This window comes from Crocodylus porosus, unplaced genomic scaffold, assembly GCF_001723895.1.
Source record: "Crocodylus porosus isolate Cpor-Errol unplaced genomic scaffold, CroPor_comp1, whole genome shotgun sequence".
Classification (NCBI taxonomy): domain Eukaryota; kingdom Metazoa; phylum Chordata; order Crocodylia; family Crocodylidae; genus Crocodylus; species Crocodylus porosus.
This window is the reverse complement of record NW_017728886.1, coordinates 88,323,013-88,341,371: the sequence shown is the minus strand read 5'-3', so window position 1 is coordinate 88,341,371 and position 18,359 is coordinate 88,323,013. Positions and strand designations below refer to the sequence as shown.

Genomic DNA, 18,359 nt, shown 5'->3' with positions numbered 1-18,359 from the left:
GGGGCTTCTGGGTTCTGGGGCCCTGCACCCCTAGCTGCTGACATGCAAAACTCATGACAATTGACTGTCTCTGTCTTGGAGCAGAAGCAGTTTGGCTCTATATAGATTATTTCTCTCAGTCTGTGGTTTTGTAGGTGTTAATCCTTACTCATTAACTGGTTATGTAGTAGCTAGGTACTGTGTATTGAGCTGGTCCCTGAGTAGATCATGACTGGTAACATAGCTTAGCAGCCAGGCCTGCAGTAGTTTCCCCTCACCCCCATGCCCCAAGACAGACACAGATGCACAAGCACCCATGTCACGAGCTTTGCTTATCCACAGCTTGAGGTGCAGTTTCCCCCAAACCGCTGCTCCTATCTCCTTGAAAAGTGGCAGGCTTTATGGCGTCAGTAAGATCCCTTGTATTTTCACCCCCTCCTCCCCACCTGTGGTTTAACACACATGTGACACAAGTTTTGCTGTCAGAATTTTGGGGTGCAGTTTCCCAGAAACCCCAGCACCTATCACCTTGAAACTTGGCACGTGTCATACTCTCCTCAGAGGCTGCAAGTTTCATCTGAATCAGCCAAAAGACAACAAAGTTGTAGATATTTAATTTATTTCCCATTATACCCTACGGTCAAATCTCCAAATCTTTTCCGAATCAATTTGGAAAGCCTAAAGCTTCCTGTGATTCGATTTGGATTCATAGATTCGGCCCCCGAATTATCCGAATCTGAATCATGATCCGAAGCTTTGCCCAGCCCTAGTCAGCAACCTTCTGTTACAGCAGACTAGAGTTTGTGACCTGGCCCTCTGCCACAGGCTGCACATGTCCAGCCCCACAGAGATACTCAGCCCCTCTTCAGCTTGGGTAAGTGCAAGCTTTAGAGTAGTAGGCAGGACTACGGAGGGGACAGGTGGCACAGTGCAGCTGCATGCCATCTGAAATCCTATCCTGGGTTGAATCTTTCTGGTTTAGATCCAACCTCTTTTCAGGTCAGCTCCAGGCCGTAGGTCATCAACTCCAGTGTTGAATGTGATAGATTCAGTCTCAGGTACATTTACACTTTTGTTGCCCAAATATGTGAATTGTCCATACCAGAGGTTCCCAAACTTTTTCTCATTGTGACCCCCTTCCAGATTTACCAGCTGCTTGCATACCCCTACCATATGCTTCATATTTTAACCCCTTAAATAACCATTATTATAATAATGAAAATTAAATCAACCATTATATAATTTCTCCCATGTACCCCCAGAGATGTCTTGAGTACCCCCAGGGGTACATGTACCACAGTTTGGAAACCCCCGGTCTATACTTTGCCCTTTCCCCCTGTTGTTCTCAAAGTATTTTACAAATGTGTGGAAGCATTTTTTTATGTAGCAGTTGTATAGAGAAGGAGCCAAGGATTAAGTAGGGGAAGTGATTCCTTGTCCTACGTCACAATGAATTTATCAGAGACGAAAACTGAAGCACAGCTTAATGGCTTTCAGGACATTATCAGACCACAGTTGCTGCTTTTTCTCAGTAGCAAAACTGGGGTGGGTGGAGGAAGCAGCAATAGGGGCAGCAGCCCCAGGCACTGCCTTTGTCAAGGGACACAAAAGTAGAAATTGTTATGTGTTTTTTTGGGAACTGACAAAGTATTTCCCTTGTTACTGATTTTGTTGTCCAGTCCTTCAAAGAAGTAAGGGACTGCCTGAGATTGTATTGTAACTCCAGTCCTTATGTTCAGAGCCCCAGAAATATCAGCAGTAGATAGGATCCTGACTTAGGAGTGACGCTAAGCAGATGTCTGAAAAACTTGACCTTTTCAGGTCTTTGCATGTAAATGGATGATTAGCATATTTGAATAAGCCACTTGATTATTGAAATCATGAAAATAAAGGTGGAGTTGTGAGACCAGAACTTTTTGCATGAGCAAAGCTCTGAAGAAATGTGTTAAGAAACTCTGTTCCTCCTTGTATGCTGTTTGAAAGTGATTTTGAATTAACAAGGAAATGAATTAGGTCCAAAGACTAGAAAAATGGCACTTGAAGTTTGAAAATCAGTTTTGAAATAAATAGGATGGTATTTAAATAGGTTTCTTCTCCTCCTTCATTCAAAGTTTCTTTCTAATTATTGGCAGTTAAAAGTTGTTTCATGTTTGCCTGCCATCCTCAACATGAACCAAGTCTAAGAGACCATTTACTGGAGAAGGTAGTCTGTCATGACTGAGAAACTTTAGGAGGAAAGAGTAACTCCTTGGATGTCAACTATTAGAAACAGAGAGAGAATTCTTGGTGAAACTTGACATAGGTACAAAGCAATCTACTTTGGTCACAGATTAGAAGTATAGTCAGGCATCAGAAATATTGTCTTCATGGGAGAGAATGGGGACCGGTGACTTCTGAAGGTTATGACATACCAGGCTCCAACACCTAAACACGATAGAAATCCAAACAAAATTGTCCTCATACTAAAAAGTGTAATCCCCATAGATCTAAGGAACATTTTAGATAGTGTCTTTCTGCCACAAAGAACTGAAAGCAGCACAGCAACGTATATTTTACCAGCTGCATATAATTTAATGGGCTATTCCTGGTACAAAACACAGCATATCCAAGCAGCACATAGCTGTAAAAGCTAAGAAGATTTCATTGTATAAGAGTAGTTTATGGTCTCCATTCTGGTGGAAATGTTTAATATAGTATAGTCGAAATACATGATGAGGTATAAAGCAGACTAGTATTACCAAGGTGAAGAAGAAACTCTTCATGTGAGCTCTGAATTCCACATGTGAGTTCATTTCAGGCCAGTACTTCACTGCCAGTTGAAAGATTATGGCTAATTGGATTATGGTGAGCACAGAGAATATTGTCATCAAAGTAGCAATCAAGCAGTAGTTTGTTATCATCATGCCCTCCTTCATGATGTCTTTCTGGAACTGAAAGCATTCTGAATCTTTGTAGCTGTCAGTGGTGCCGTAATAGGAAATAAAGATAGGTAAGATCACCAGAATTCCCACAAGCCAGACAACAGCAAGCCAGGTTGTTGTGTAGCACTTCTTAAACTCCAGTTTCAACAGGCGTATTAGAATAATAGCTACATAAAAAATGAAAGTGATATACATATGGATGTAAATCAGGCCACTAACCATTCTGCAGGTGAACCACCCCAGTTTCCATTCAGATGAAATATAATAGCTGAGGCGGAATGGAAGGCTAAGTAACAGAATGGCATGCACTACCATAAGATTGATGATGATAGCAGTCATCACAGACTGTGATCTTCTTTGAAGCAAGTGATAGGACATTAGGACAACTCCAGTAATACCTCCAGCTAGATCAACACTGTAGAGTGATACCAAGATCGAATATAGTGTTTTGGAGATCTGAGTTTCATTTAGGGAAATAAGCTGTTGTGCTGAGCTTGTGTTAGATATCTCCATCATTGTCTTTTCTTTTTAAAGCTTCCTAAAATACGAAGATGGAAAATTCAGAATATACATTTAATATTAGGCTTATAAAAGATATGCACCTCTGGTATATTATACCTATTATTTTCACATTATACACATAAGACTTAGCTCTTTGTATATTAAAATGTCATCCATGAATTATCATTCCAGATAGCTGAATATTTAGGATAGCCCATTAACTGCTTAAAAACAACACCATAACCTCATCGTAAGTTAAATTTGAAAATGGAAAAAATTACTGGAATATAAAATTGTTTTCTGTGTGTGATGTCGATACTTCATTGGAAAGTGAACTGAGACCACCATTTTAATTCCAGATAGGCAACTGAACAGCCATGAGATGGTAACTTCTAGATTGCACTTGATTTGTGTGCTGAATTAAAACGTGTAATCTAGCGTTGAAAATCCCATCTCCCTGTTACCTCAGCCTTTTTACCTCCTATCCACAGACTCAGTTGAGATGTTCTGTTGGTGAGGAAAAGAAAAAGCAGCGAACTATTTTGAATCACATTTCAAAAAGGGATAGTCTCTTTCGAAAAGTGATCTGCTAAATATACATGGACATACACAACTGTATTTGTGTTTCTTGTAGACAGATACCAACTACCCATTCTCTTGGTTTGTCCACATGAATACAATAACTGTGTTCCACAAAAAAGTAATAGCTAGCCTTAAAGTAATAGCTAGAAGTGATCTTTTATTAGAAAAATAGTGGACTCAGTCTCCTACTACTCAGGATCTCAGTTTCAATAATCTAATTTAACATAAAGTTCTTAGCCATATTCCTGCTCATCTATAAACTACCATCCCTGAAAGCAGATTTCCTGTTTTAATAATGTAAATAAAGGCCCTTTGGTTTTCTTTTCCCCTCTTTTTCTTTGACCATGCCATGGCTTATTTTATTTATTGAGTTTTTCAGGTAAACTGTGAACTCTTAGGAAAAAAATTAGTCAGAGCACCCTATAAAATACATTGTATAAGTCACAGTCAAGTTTTAGAAAAAAATCACTTTAATTCCTTTATTTGATACATTTTAAAAATGATTAAAATAATCTAACTCCAAACAATTTACAGACCTAAGGACTTTTGCACACAGTGAATTAAAAAAAAAAAAGAGTGGGTTTGTTTATCAAGTATTTACAAGTTTGCCTTTCCCACTTTAACTCGAATCTGTTGTCCATTTTATGCTAGTAACATCCCAAAGGGAGCTATGGACATGTAGAGGGGTGGTTTCCACTTTGGCCTGACAGCTAGCTTTGCCCTTCTTGGTGGTGGCTTAGCTGAGCTGCTCATAGTGTCATTCTTTGCTCCTTGGCAACATATAGATATATCTGTCCCCTGTGCAGCTTTCTCCTTGCAGCTAGCTTTCAGGATAATCATGCCCCCGGGGTAACCCCTGTCCTGTTTTGGGTCTGTCTGCTTTCTAGCAGCTAGTCCTCTAGCAGTTAGCCTGCTTCCTAGCTGCTGCCCCTCCATGCAGCCAACTTAACCCTGCTGCAGCATCTGTTAAGGTAACAGAAGCCTCTGGCTCCCTGTTACAGTAATTACAATGGTGGATACAGAGTTTCAGTGCTTTTCAAAAGCTAGCTGCCTCACCCAGGAATATTTTTTTTCATTAGCTATTGTAACAAAAATACTTTAAAAGAAAGGTTACCTCTTGAATCTGTAGTAAGTATTTGTGTTCTTCTCTTCATATATTCACGGTACACCGTCTTCACCGTCTGTGGGGAAGAGGATAGTGTCTGTTACTGCTTGACGTCAAAGGAGTTTTGAGGCTCTTTCAGCCCACGTACAGGAAGATGAAAATAGTTACAAATGTTTTCACTTCATGCTGAGATAGTAGTCAAATATGTTGCAAATCTGGTACTGATAACCAAGGAAAGACTGAACGGTTGTAAAATGGCAAAAAACAATGACCTGGGATGGACTGGTGCAAGAGCTGTCCAAAAGCTGACTACTCATTTTTCAAGGTAACAGTTTGATCAATTCTGACAGCTGAGGAGCTTCATCTAGTGGTGCCAGGCAGAGCAATTTGAGGTGGTACTTGGGGTCTTGTACTCCATCCAAAGGATCTAAAGCTGGGCACAGAGCATATGGACTGCCAAACAATAATGCAAAAGAGAGATGGAAGTACTGGGCACCTAGCCTGACTGCTGTGTGACTTCCAAAACTAAAGAGGAAGAGCCAAACCAATCTGAAATTCTAACAGCCTAATACTCTTTTCTTTAAATTTCTTGCCTCTGTGTAGCTTCAGTGCAATTTGGATGCTGAAAAGATGAGCACATGCTAGGTGGAAAACCAGCTTGCCACTGCTGAAAAGTGATCATTTGCTGATGTCAAAACTGCTAGAGTCTTAATGGTGAAAACTATGATTTACTGGTTTCAGCTTTTAAGCAGTAGCAGAACTAGTGCAGGGTGACCAGGGCAGCTGCCCCAGGCTGACTTGGGGGAAGGTTGGGGAGAGGCATAAAAATATCAGCTGCCGCCACAGCTGCAAAAAAATGCCAGAGCAGCCAGAATTCACCACTGGCCTCCATGCATCCTGCTTTCCTGAGTGCCCAGCCACTTTGTTATGCCTTTATCTTAAAGTCTTTTTCCATTACAATGATAGGATGCAACATTTTTGTGGGAAATCCCATCTCAGAATTATTCAAGGTCCGTTAATCTCTTCCCAACTTTCCACTGTTCTGTTACGAGTCACAAACTTCTGTAAACTCTTGCCTTCAACATGAGGGTCAGTGGAAGCTCTGCACACAAGGAAATGAGTCATCTTTAGCCTCCTCCAGTTGATTTCAGGGAGCTGGTTTTCTGTTGCAGTTTGCAGATAAGTGGCTTTCATCTACTCTGGGCATCCGGTTTGAAAGTACATCTGCTAAAAAGTGGAGGAGTGCAGTATGTTAAGTAAAGGTCAGAGTTGATGGCCATCACCAAGAGCCTAAGGGGGCAAAAGGGGCTGAAACTGGTAAAATCAGGAAAAAAAGATGAAGAGGAAGGTGGGAGTATAAGAATATGCAGAGTTAACAGAAACACGAGAGAGGAGTCAAGCTGAGCAGGTACTCCAGAGGAAGACTGGGGGCATGTGGAAGAGAGAAAAAAGAGGGAAGCAAGATGAGACAAACTAAAGGAGGACAGCATATGAAGCACAATTACAGCACCAGGTGTGGACTCAGATTGTCTGAAACAGGCATTGGATAGGTAGCTAATAGGTGCATTTGTAAAGAAGCCATTAGGCTAGTGGGGCTCAGCCTTTTAGACAAGCAGGCCAGATGCTTGCTGCTGGACTGCCTCACAGGCTGCAGTTCTGGTAAGGAAATAGCGAGGAAAGGGAAGTGGCTGCCAGTGTCATATGAAGGGGAGAAGGGAAAGAGGAAGAGAGCTTACTTCCAGCTGCTGAGGGGATGGAGTGGCATGGTGCAGGGCAGGGAAGGGGGCATGTTGGCCTGAGTTGCTTGCTGCTGATTCCCTGTGCTGCAGGCCAGATGTAGTCACTTTGGGGCTGGATCTAGCCCATGGGGCAATGGTTGAATGAACACCACTCCCTTAGACAGGCAGTTGTTGAATCAGTGTGAATGTGGCTAGGACATTATTTTCAGACTCTTGTCAACAATTAGTTGCACAGTAGAAGAATGTTTGGTCCTTGATTCCACTTACATCTATAGGTGGTCTACTGACCTTGGTCAGGGAAGTTATATGTTCAAATTCTTAATTTAATGCTCATTAAGATGATATAGATTGGGGAATCTTTATTTAATCTGCAGGCTTGTGATTGTCATTTTAAGTAGTAGCTACAACAGAGCTCATTTTGTAGGGCAGAACTGAGACATCTTGTGCCATCTTGTAGGTTCTCAATCGACTGGCAGTCCAGTATTATAAATTATACCAATGATATTGTTCACTTAAACTAAAATCCTCCTCATTTGTACATTTGACTGACTTGTTCACCTCTTGAACATCAAACTGCATGTAGTCAAAGTTGTATCAGCAAAATAGGAAGTACCTGTTTCTACATTTTAACTTAATGCTTTATTTGGGATTTCAGGCATTTGCACACAGTTTTATTTCACTCCCTTTAATTAAAAGCTACTTATACTGTGAAATGAATACAAATACTGCTTCACAGCTCATGATCTTTCAGGAAAATCCTTTTGCATATATATATGCTCCTTCACCTCGTGTAACATCAGGAGATGAGCCATTGTAATCAGTACACAGCCAGCAAGATTCACAGTAGGTATTTGCAGGCGGCAGAAAGTAACACAACCAACTTCTAGTCTAGTCTAGACTAGTCTTTTGTATTCTTCAGTTAAAAGTTTGTTGCGAGAAATGTTTTGCTTTGTTTGTTATGCACAACAAGGTTATTTGGTTTCCAGGATGCAGGTTCTCTAACGTATTACTTATAGCTGTGTAACTAATGTCTGCCCAAAAACTGCTTATTTAAGCTGAACTAGTATCTGCAGGGGTTCATAAAGGTCTTAAATCACAGATAAGACACCCTCAGCTTGATCTATTTTTTCCATAGACATGTACCATCTTACTTCAGACAAGCTTGTACGTGTTTTTTTTCACAAAAACACTTTAATTTGTTGGACTCCAAAAATGAGAATCGTCACTGCCTGTTGATGAAGTTGAAGAATTAGACAGGTCTTTTCCTATGCTGGAGAGTTTCCCAGCACTGTTGGGTGGAAGTTTCATGATATCCTTAATATCTTAACACTTGGACCAAGTCTCTCTCAAGGTACAATTTAGAGCTACTGCTGTGTTAAGTCAATCCAGGCTGCCGTGGACATGGTGGGAATTGCTGAGAATTGGGTTAAAGCACTTTGGCACTACTGAAAAGCTGCAGATATCCATATTAAAGCTTGAAAAGCTGGCACCTGAGTTAACATTTCTCTGTGCTCCACAATTTTTTCCTCCTTATCCAAACCCTTTTGCATTCACCATCCCCACACAGTTTCTTTTAATTTTCATTCCTGCTGCCTTTCTCAGCCACATTTCTCATGGGAGCTTTGGTTCCCGAGTACAGTGGTCACTAAGGACCTTTGTACACGCCACAAAATTGGCCTTTAAAGTGGCTTAAACGCCTTTTTGCTCTGCTTTAATGGCATTGCTGTTTGCACGCTGGGCGGTGTATTCCACTTTAAATGACTTTGGTATGTAGGAAGATAAAAGACCTCAGAGGTGTTTTAGTTTGCTATCTAACAAAGTGCATCAGTGCACAGGATGCTGAAAGATGACATGCTTGAGGCTTGGTGGACCCCGCACAGTGCAGGGTCTGTGGGACCTGGTGGCAGCCTGTGCTGGTTAGCTCCACTAAAGAAGAAAAAAAAAAGTGGCAAGCCTGATCTTTTTTTCTGTTTTTTTCTTCCCGGAGCCTGCCTGCCTGCCTGAGCTATGCAGGGGCCTGGTGTTTCCCTCCGTAGCTGTGGAATCGGGGGGGGGGGTCTTTCCCTCTCTGGTGCGTTCCCCCCAAGACCAACCAGGCCAGATGCCAGCAGACAGGTGCCACCTGGAGAGCCCCTGCACAGCTCAGGGACCACTTGGCCCACCAGCAGCTTGCACCATCCCCTACTCTCCCACCACTGAAGAGGTAGGTAAGGATTGGGCCCCCACCCTTGTGTACATGCCACAGGGATTTAGTTCAGTTTTATTCTCCCTAAATTGAAGTGGTGTTTTCAAAAACTCTCTGTTTCAATTTAGGGAGAACTAAACCAAATTAAACCCTCATGGTATGTACAAGCAGCCTATGGCGGCTTCACCTTGTTTCAAATAGTTTTTCTTCTGCTATATGCAGGCCCAGCGAAGCTCATTTTCTGCTCTTCACATTTGCTGTCAGCCTTTTCAAGCCACACAGCCTCAGTATGAATTATAGTCCTGCCATAAATATTTGCTAGATACACAATTGGCACAGGCTTAGCATTTATTCAACTGAAAGAAAACAAACCCACAAAACAGTTAAATCATGAGGGCTGGAGAACCATGATTTACCAATGCGCAGACAGTTTTCAGTGAATTACAGGAAACATGGAGAAATTTACATGGAGTTTCTGGCCAATATTTTCTTATTAATATCACAGCAGTAGGATAGAAGGCACTTTCTGAAGAGCCATTGATGAAATGATTAAATAACTTGTGCTTTTGTGGCAAACCATTTAAACTTCAAAGCAAATAGCAGAAAAAGTAATAAATCATGAACATGACAGGCACAGGGAAGGGAGAGCATCAGAGCTTATATAGGAAATAATTGGAACACTGATTTCACAGATTCTTTAAATGACACTTTTTATATGAAAGATTTGCTTGTGGTTTAAGAAACAAAACAAACATAAACCATTACTGTCAAAACCTGACTTAGAAAGTGATGAACATGCTTATTTCAATAGAAGCCACCAGAGAGGCAAATATGGAGACTGATGGTGCCAAGATATATTTTGCTTGTAATTGAGGTCATAAGGCTGAATCACACTGATTTAGTATTGATTTGTACCACAGCTATTAAAAGAACAATCAAGTCCAGATAACTTGCCTTCATTTTTCCGTGCCTAGTAAGAATGACAGAGGAAAGGTACATGAGTTTTTATGACTAAAGTGTTAGTGACGACAATGAAAATATGTCAGATAGATATTTTGAGCTTCTGATGTGTTGATGTTTAATAAATCCTCAAGACAGATATATAATCACACTCTGACTTGTAGTTTCAATAGAAGTCTCATTCTATTCCAGTCTTTTCCCAATGTTTAGTTAGTTTCTTCTGGTCTATTTAAGTTTATAAATTATCGTCTTAATATCTAAGCACCATCCAGTAATGCATTAAGCAACTCTAGTAACGCTGATCTGTTTTGCATATGTCCTGTCATTCTCTTCACAAGGAGCCCGGTTTATTTGAGAAAGAGGGGTGAGGGGAGGTTGGTGAAGACTTTTTTTACGTGCACATACACACGCGCACGCACGCGCACACACGCACGCACGCACGCACACACACACGCTATATCTGTATATAACGCTTATATGTATATAAGCATACATGTTTATGTATACCTAAGCTTTATGTACATATATTCAGAATGGGAAAATCAAAGAAATGTACCTTATACTGAAATCAGCAGGTGGGCAAATTCATGTTATATTAGACCCCGGAGAAAGTTGTCTCCCACAAAAATGAGCTGTATTGTTATCATAAAGAAGACTGTATTGAGGGAAGGGAGGTGCTGCCTGCAGTCATTATCCTTAAATTTTAGACAGTCTTTAAAATATGCTGTCATATGCAAGCCTTTAAAATATGCAAGTCATAGAGTGCCTTGAACATAAATAGCGACTCCTTCAACTTGATTTCAGATCCTATGGGAAGTCAGTGTAGAAAACCGAGGACTGGTGAGAGCTATGTTAGTTATTGGGTTTTAATATAGAAGATGCTTCTGTAGCAGGAGGCTTGGTGCTCCTGGTCCTTTAAGAGCAGGGAGGCTACTGTTGAAGCAGGGGCAGGTGTGACAGGAGACAACCAGGAGGTACATGACTCAGAAGTAGTTTGGGCTTGCAGTATATAAGCCCATGCCCGAGAGTGGCAGGCAGTCTGGCCCTGCAGGCTGCTGAGAGAACATCTCTTGGGAGGGATGGTTGCAGCTCCTAAATAACTCCTAGGAGATTGCAGACTGTGGTAACATCTGGAGGTCTCGGAGGGACTAAGGGGAGGAGGAGGTCCCAAAATGCCTGGGTACAGGGCCAGGACTTGGGAGCAGGGTTAGAAAGGGTTGAGAAAGGACCAGGATGGGTCCAGGCACTCAGAAGTAGAGCTTGTTCTTACCTGAGGTTTACCATAGCCTGGATCTGTGAAGCCTAATTCTCTGGCCTTCCTTCTAGACTCTGAGCTCTCTGGGTATATGTGAATGTTAATTCAGTGGCAGCCCTGAGGGCATGAAAGAATGACCCCTTACAGTCCACACCATATGCTTACATCACCCCTGCTTCCAAGCAGGCTTAGAGAGCCAGATGTATCTTGTGGTCCTGTGCTCTCTGTCAGGGTTTGCCAACTGGCAACCTGTGTACCATGCATGGTCCACAAGGGGTTAATGTGTTCCCGGGCTTTCACCAAGCTGTCAATCTCCCCTATTGCCCTGGTTGCTATATAGTTATAAGAACTTTAAGCCTTTTCAAATATATCAGTACTTTTGGAGCAAAACTATATTTTCCATAAAGATAGGCAAGGATATGTTTTAGTGCATCACTGTATTTTTCCAGGTAGAGAAAAGGATGGTTCTAGCCTTTTTATGCAATGTTTGCTTGGCTTTTCAGGACCAAGTGGACTACAATGGACTGGTCAGGGCTAGTTTAGTTGTGAGCAAAACCCACTAGAGAATGTTATGAGTTAGGAGTCTGCTGACCCCCAGTGCCCAACGGTAGATCAATGTTAACTTGCGCAGCAAGAATTGCTACTAAAGGATAGTCTTAGAGCTAAGGCCTGGGTGATTGGCATGTTCAGGTTCAAAGCCACCCTTGACAGTGCCCTTCAGCACCACTGGAAAACTATCCCCTCTCTCTGTGGCATGCTTCTAATGAAAGTTCTTCTTTAGTCCCTCAAAAAGACTTCTCTAGCCTCACACCAAGGCCAAACAAGACTTATAACTTGCCAAAGACAGGTGGGACAAGGTTCTACAAAGCTAACAGTTTTGTCCCTGATTTTTAGCTGGGAAGTCATTGTATTGATGGGTGCATCTGTGAAGGAAGGTCTTTTAACCCAATATAGAATAATTTGCTCCCACTGAGCTAGTCACCTGTAGTGCACACACATTTTTTGCATAGTAGTTCTACTTCTTTGGCTCCCCACCACTGCCAAAGACCATGCAGTAAAGAACAAACAACAACAAGAACGTCACAGCCACCATAATTATGTCATAAGAAATAAGTAAAAAAAAAAAAAAAAGTAGTATATTGTGGCATGTTTGGGATGTATTTGCTTATATCCCACATTCTCCTCATAAGGTAAAAAAGAGAATATACAGCCAGCTTAAATGATATGAGATGGGGATAATAAGGGCCGTGTGAGGACTTGAATTGAATAGAACGTTATGCATCAATGAGTCCCCCTCTTTTCCCTTCTTCAGTACAAGTATCTGAGTAATTAGTGTAATTGTGAGAACACTGCTATCCCAAATGTAGATGGTCCTGCAGCTAATTAAAAGAATTTAAGCTGTCCTGTGGAAATGAAATATGTGACATACTCCAAATGAACCATTCAACAAGACTTGTTGGACTTGTCTTTTCTGTGTAACAAAAATAGATTTCATTACAGGAGACTAGAACGGTTAAAAAACCCCTTAAAATGCAGTGATTAACTAAATTACTTTCCTTTCAGCCATCATCAGGCCTTGAAAGTAAGGGATGAGTGAGGCAGTTGTTACTACAATAGAAGCAAAGTAATAATTATTTCCCTTCATGCAACATGATGTTATTTTAAAATCTTCTCCTGAACTACAAGTGAGTTTCTGAACAACAAAACATTCCAATTAATACAAAAGGCTGTTAATTAAATAGTAATTACTGTAGTGGAAAATCCCTTTCTAAAAGGAAAAAGACCCTGATTATCTGCTCTCTGGAGCTAGATTTGGTAGAATTTTACCACTTTGTACACAAGGTATGAAATAAGAGACTCAGGCTCATGGTGTTCAAATCAGAATGCCACCCTGTCTATGTTTCTGTTTTTAAATAATGCCTTACTATGGAAATTTATAGCTAAAAAGTATTCCTAGAAGGTCAAGTTGCTTGGAAAATGTTTGGCAAGGTTCTTTGAGTAGATACCATCTCTTTTATTAGACCAACTGAGTGTCCTCTAAACCAACACGGCTACAACCAAAACCCATGAAAATGTTTCATTTTTGTCAATGAGACTATAGGAACTAGCTGTCAGAGAATGATACAGCATTTCACAACAATGCTATTCTGGTCCACCATCTCACTGTTATCTAGCATGCAGAAAGATTCAAATGCTTCAGAAGTCTTAATGAAGCCACTCTCATCTCCCTTGTAAAGAACTGTAATTTCATTTTATGTATTCTGTTGTGTAGTATTAAGTTACTTGTGTTTGTCCAAGTGCCTCAGCACAGTGGTTTGGGCTACGTTACAAATACAGTGATGCACTAAAACATATCCTTGCCTATCTTTATGGAAAATATAGTTTTGCTCCAAAAGTACTGATATATTTGAAAAGGCTTAAAGTTCTTAAAGTTCTTTTTCAGGTGCCATTTTAAATACCTATAAATAACTTTTTTCTAGAACAGTTTATTTGACCTGTAAGAAGCAGAGTAATGGAAAAGAAAAGCCCTTGAGGACTCATATTTTCCCCTTGCACAAATCTTGACTTTCCGTGAGACTTAGTTTATTTAATTCTTAAGGGAAAGTAGCTACACTGAATCTAATTACTAACCTAAAATAAATTAGGAATCAAGCTTGCTTCCATTTTACTTCAAATTAAAACCATCCACAAATCTGTAGAACAAACTTAGTTAATCCTAGGTAACCATTTTTTTTTAAAGAATAGGATCAGATTAAAATTGATCTTCAGAGCTGCAGGACTCTAGCCAATACAGCCATTCAAAATAACATTACTATGCACTGGAGGTTGTAATCTCTGGAAAATAAATGCAGGATATCTATCCTTCATATAATACATTTAAAAGGGACATTGAAAAATATAATCTTATTCTCTTCCTGTTCCACTGACAAGTTATTGAATGTAACATTCAGACCTCTTCAAAGCACAGAACAAAGAATTTCGCCTATGAACATCACACTAGAAATTCAGTGGGGCAAATTCACTGGATTAAGTTTTTCAGATCTTTTTCATATCATTAATCTCATTAATGATCTCATGAATTTAAAATCCTCGTGATAAGAGCTGGTCAAACACTGGCTATTTCATTTTGGTGGCAAAGTCACAAAATTGGGAGGGGAGATGAGTTTGAGTCAACCACAAACACCTGTTAACTGTTTTCTTCAGCCAGAATGGAAGGGACAGATTCTGTTCCTCCTATTAGATATCTCATGTTCCACCCTGACTTCCTGAAAAACCATGAATGTGTCTAATTTTGGAATATTCCTTCATCTCAACCTTCAGATTAAGCCACAAAAAATGGCAAGAGAGAAGAGGATCCATCTTGTTGCTTTTCAAGGACTCAAGCAAAATGGATCATTTAGATTTTTGGTATCTAATAAGTGGAATAAGAGCATGTCCAGGTTGCTTAACTTATTCCCTTTAATTTTTTTCTTCTTGTTTAATATAGGTCAATTTTAAGTGAAAAATGCCAGTTTGAAACAAAATATTGTGGTAAAACATTAAAGAAGTGTTGAAATGAAATGTTTTGAAATTCCTAGCCAAACACTTTTTGTTTTGAAAACCATCAAACATCTGCCAATTGTTTTCTCCTTAATTTTGGCCAAAACAATTCTCTGAATAAGTGACTGCATTTGATTTCTCTGAAACTGCTTTTAGATTAAATTGACTAGTCTTGTGCACAGTTAAGTTTCTTATTTGTTTTGAAAATAATAAAAGCATTTTAAATTTAAAAAGATTTAATTGCATTTGCCGTTCATCTAGCTGCTATGGCACTTGGGGCTTCATATATTTTTGTAAAGTTCCTATATTGGCCGTTCAGTTACTGTAATAAAATGTCTATTTAAAAATAGTGATTTTTTTCATATATAACTTGTACCTGTTATTTTTAATCTAAACACTTGTTTTTTTACTCTTGCTATCCCAGTAGGGACAACAGAGCCAGAAGAGAGAGACCTGAATTCTGTTCCTCTGTGCATTTTGAGTAGTAATGTTAATTAAATTCAAATTATGAGGCCACTGGTGTTAGAGGTGAGTGAGTGCATAATTTGAAGACAACAAGTAGATTGGATGTAATTCTTGCAGGTATAATTTAATTTGCCCTGCAGAACCATTAGAGCTGGTAATATTAGAGTGATCTACTTAGTGGTACAAAACTCGTCTGGGGGAATATATGCCCCTGCTTATACCTATGAGTTTAATGATTCTCCAGGAGAATCATTAAATCAGAAGACTACTTTGTGAAGGAAGTCTCATGATTTCCTAATGGGGCCCCTGTGTATATAACTCTTGCTTGTTTTGTGCTATTCCTGTATAACTGAAGATTTTCTGATTACTTGGTTGTTTGTTTTGGGGGGAGGAGTTGATGGCTCATAAAGCCTTTTGTTCCTTCCAAGTTTGATAATTTACCCATTAAGTTAATTAAATCCAGTTAAATGAAGGGTTGACAATGTTTTGGGGTGAGTGGGAGGCCATTTTAATGGAGTGTTGTGAACAGGCTGCTTTTGGTGTGGCCTGTGCTGCCATTGCCGTCACCACTTCCCCCACAGGGCCACTAACTGGCCTCTGTTTTGGCAAAGTCTCCTTCCACCAAAGCTTCCTACCACCAAAATGCTGCCAAAGCCCCACAGCTCTACAGGTTGAATCTGGCCCATGGCCATAATTTGCTGGCCACTGACTTAAAGCCTTAAGAGAAACATGTAGGACCAGTGTGAGTGCCAATAGCTGTTTACACCATTAAACCTTAGCAAAGGAGACAAGACTTACAGAACTTTAGTGGGGAAGGAAACTCCAGGGTCATGTAGCTTCACCCTTGGCAGGGGTGCAGGTTTCACTGTTTGAAAATCATTCCAGACCAGACGCCTATCCAATGGCCTCTTGAAAACCTCCAAAGAAGAAGATGCAACTGCTTTTACAGCTAGAAGGTTTTCCTGAGATTTCACTCCTCTAAGTTTTCTTGCTGGGGCCTAGCTGCACCTTCAAGTAGAAGCTGATTCTACTTGAGAAGCCAGGAACTTCTCCTCCACCCTAGGAGTTTGGGGTAGCTTGTTTGTTGGGGTTGAATTGGCCATGTCCCAAGGAAGAAAGCACAAAAAAATGAAGGGAGTCACATCCTATAGGGCAGGGCTTGGCAACATTTTCTTGCAAGGGGCCAGAAAAAGCAAGCTCAGGTCTGACGTACTAGGACCCAGCTGTCCCCACCCCTTCTCCCTGCCATCCAGCTTCTGCACAGCACAGTGGAGTGCAGTGCATGCAGAATTCATCCTCTGCTAAAGTCCGTTGTTGCCCAGTTGCAGCACAACACAGCGTGGGCAGAGTCCCTGCTACCGAATGCCAGCGAAGCCATGGCACTCCCAACCAGATCTGTTGGTTGGAGTGTCAGGCTAAGTTAATAAATGCCTGGGGAGAACTAGGTATGAGAAATATCTATGTCTTGGGGGTGGTTTGGAGCTTGGGGATTCTCATGCAAACTGACTGCAGGTCATTTGAAGAGGAGCAAGAGGATTGAAAGTGGTCGTACAAGATTAGCCTGTGCCAGAAACGTGGGGCAGTGCATGCCCTGATTATAGTAGCATCCACTGACTGCATTTTACTAAGGTAGGCTCTGTGGGATTTAAACTACTTCTCTTCCAGCAGAACAGCTGCAGAAAGCCATCAGTAGTAATAATACAAACCCTCCAGGGGTAAATCTCCCCTCCAGTGGTTAGGCCTTTACTTTGAGGAAAGCAGCTTGGTGAATAAATATAGTAACTTGCAATTCTGTTATCTAGAACATATAGTAACAGAAGTATTAACATCCATTCTGATCTGCTGCACAAGATTCTGTGGTGGCTGCTACATTTATCAGCTCAGGGATTTCTGATAATGCAAAACACACCCTTTAACTTGCATTAGAAGATATGAAAGTGCATCAGTCCTCATCATTTTTTTTCTTTTTCACTTAATCAGTAACTCCATTCATTTCACACATCTTACCTCTTACACATTCTTGTAAAATGGTTGGTATGGTGATGCATTCTGTAGAAAGAATTTTTTTCCATATGCATTCTGTCACCACTTTTTATCATGCCCAGTCTACAGTTAAATGTAACCACTGGTGACCCATTATCCCATGCCCTTTGGGGGTTTAGTCATAACCAATTTCACATTTTTTTTTCTCTTGGATTCATTTTTTCCCTCTCAAATATGCGTATTTTACAGCTTGGCTTCACTAGTTTGTTTGTGATTTTTTCTAGCTGAGTTTACTATATAGTTTCATCTGTCAGGGCTTCATCTGTTGTGATTTCTTCTACCTCACCTATGTCATTTTTGTAGTTACATTTTTGCTTGTTTTATTTTCTAATCTTTCTGTGCCTCCTCCTATTAATGGTCTATCACAAATAATCCCTCATTTGTATTTTGCATATAAATAAATAAGCACTCTGAAATGTACAGTCATTAAGACTGCTTAATTGACTGAACATTAATACCTCTTGCAGGAAAAGAAATGTCATCTTTGTCAGTGTAACATTTAGTAACCCTGTGATAGCAGTCAGCAGATTGCTTCCTGAGTGGGGAATGCTCAGTGAACCATTATTGTTCCTTATCTTTTTGTGACTGTCAGTTTCCAGGTCAGTTGTTTTTTAGATAAATTAAGCTTTATGAAATGGTGCACTAGCCAGTGAACCACCCTGAACAGTAACTATTCCTGGACATTAGAGTGGTGCTACAGTTTATGGATAACTGCATTTATTAAAAGATTGCATGTTGTACCCATGCATATTGGATCTATACAGACTGTACAAACATATGGCGCACATTAGTAAAGAGAGGTAGCATCTACTGAAATTCAAGAGTAAGAATCAAATATACAAAAGCAAATTATACCTTATTCAGCTCTCCTATGTCAGGACAACATAAATATATGTGATATTTTATAATACAACAGTATTGTTGTTATATAGAAGGAAGGGCCTGATGGACTAATTGGTTCAGAGTGGCATAAGCTTTTGTAAGTGACAGCCTACTTTGTCAGATGCTGCTGCCTACAGAATTGTATGCGTCTCTAAACCAGTTAAGTTTGTGTGTGTGTAGATGAAATGGGGGCCTTAAATTG

General features: G+C 40.3%; 1 protein-coding gene across 1 annotated transcript; it reads right to left on the bottom strand.

The window, feature by feature from the left end:
• Nucleotides 1–1,285: 1,285 nt before the first annotated feature.
• On the bottom strand, nucleotides 1,286–5,171 carry LOC109322709 (probable G-protein coupled receptor 141). The gene is made up of 2 exons (XM_019553875.1): nucleotides 5,098–5,171; nucleotides 1,286–3,438 (listed from the first exon to the last, which is right to left on the bottom strand). Exon 2 carries the CDS (start codon nucleotides 3,414–3,416, stop codon nucleotides 2,550–2,552), a length of 867 nt encoding a protein of 288 aa, XP_019409420.1. The 5' UTR covers nucleotides 3,417–3,438; nucleotides 5,098–5,171; the 3' UTR covers nucleotides 1,286–2,549.
• Between the last annotated feature and the right edge of the window lie 13,188 nt (nucleotides 5,172–18,359).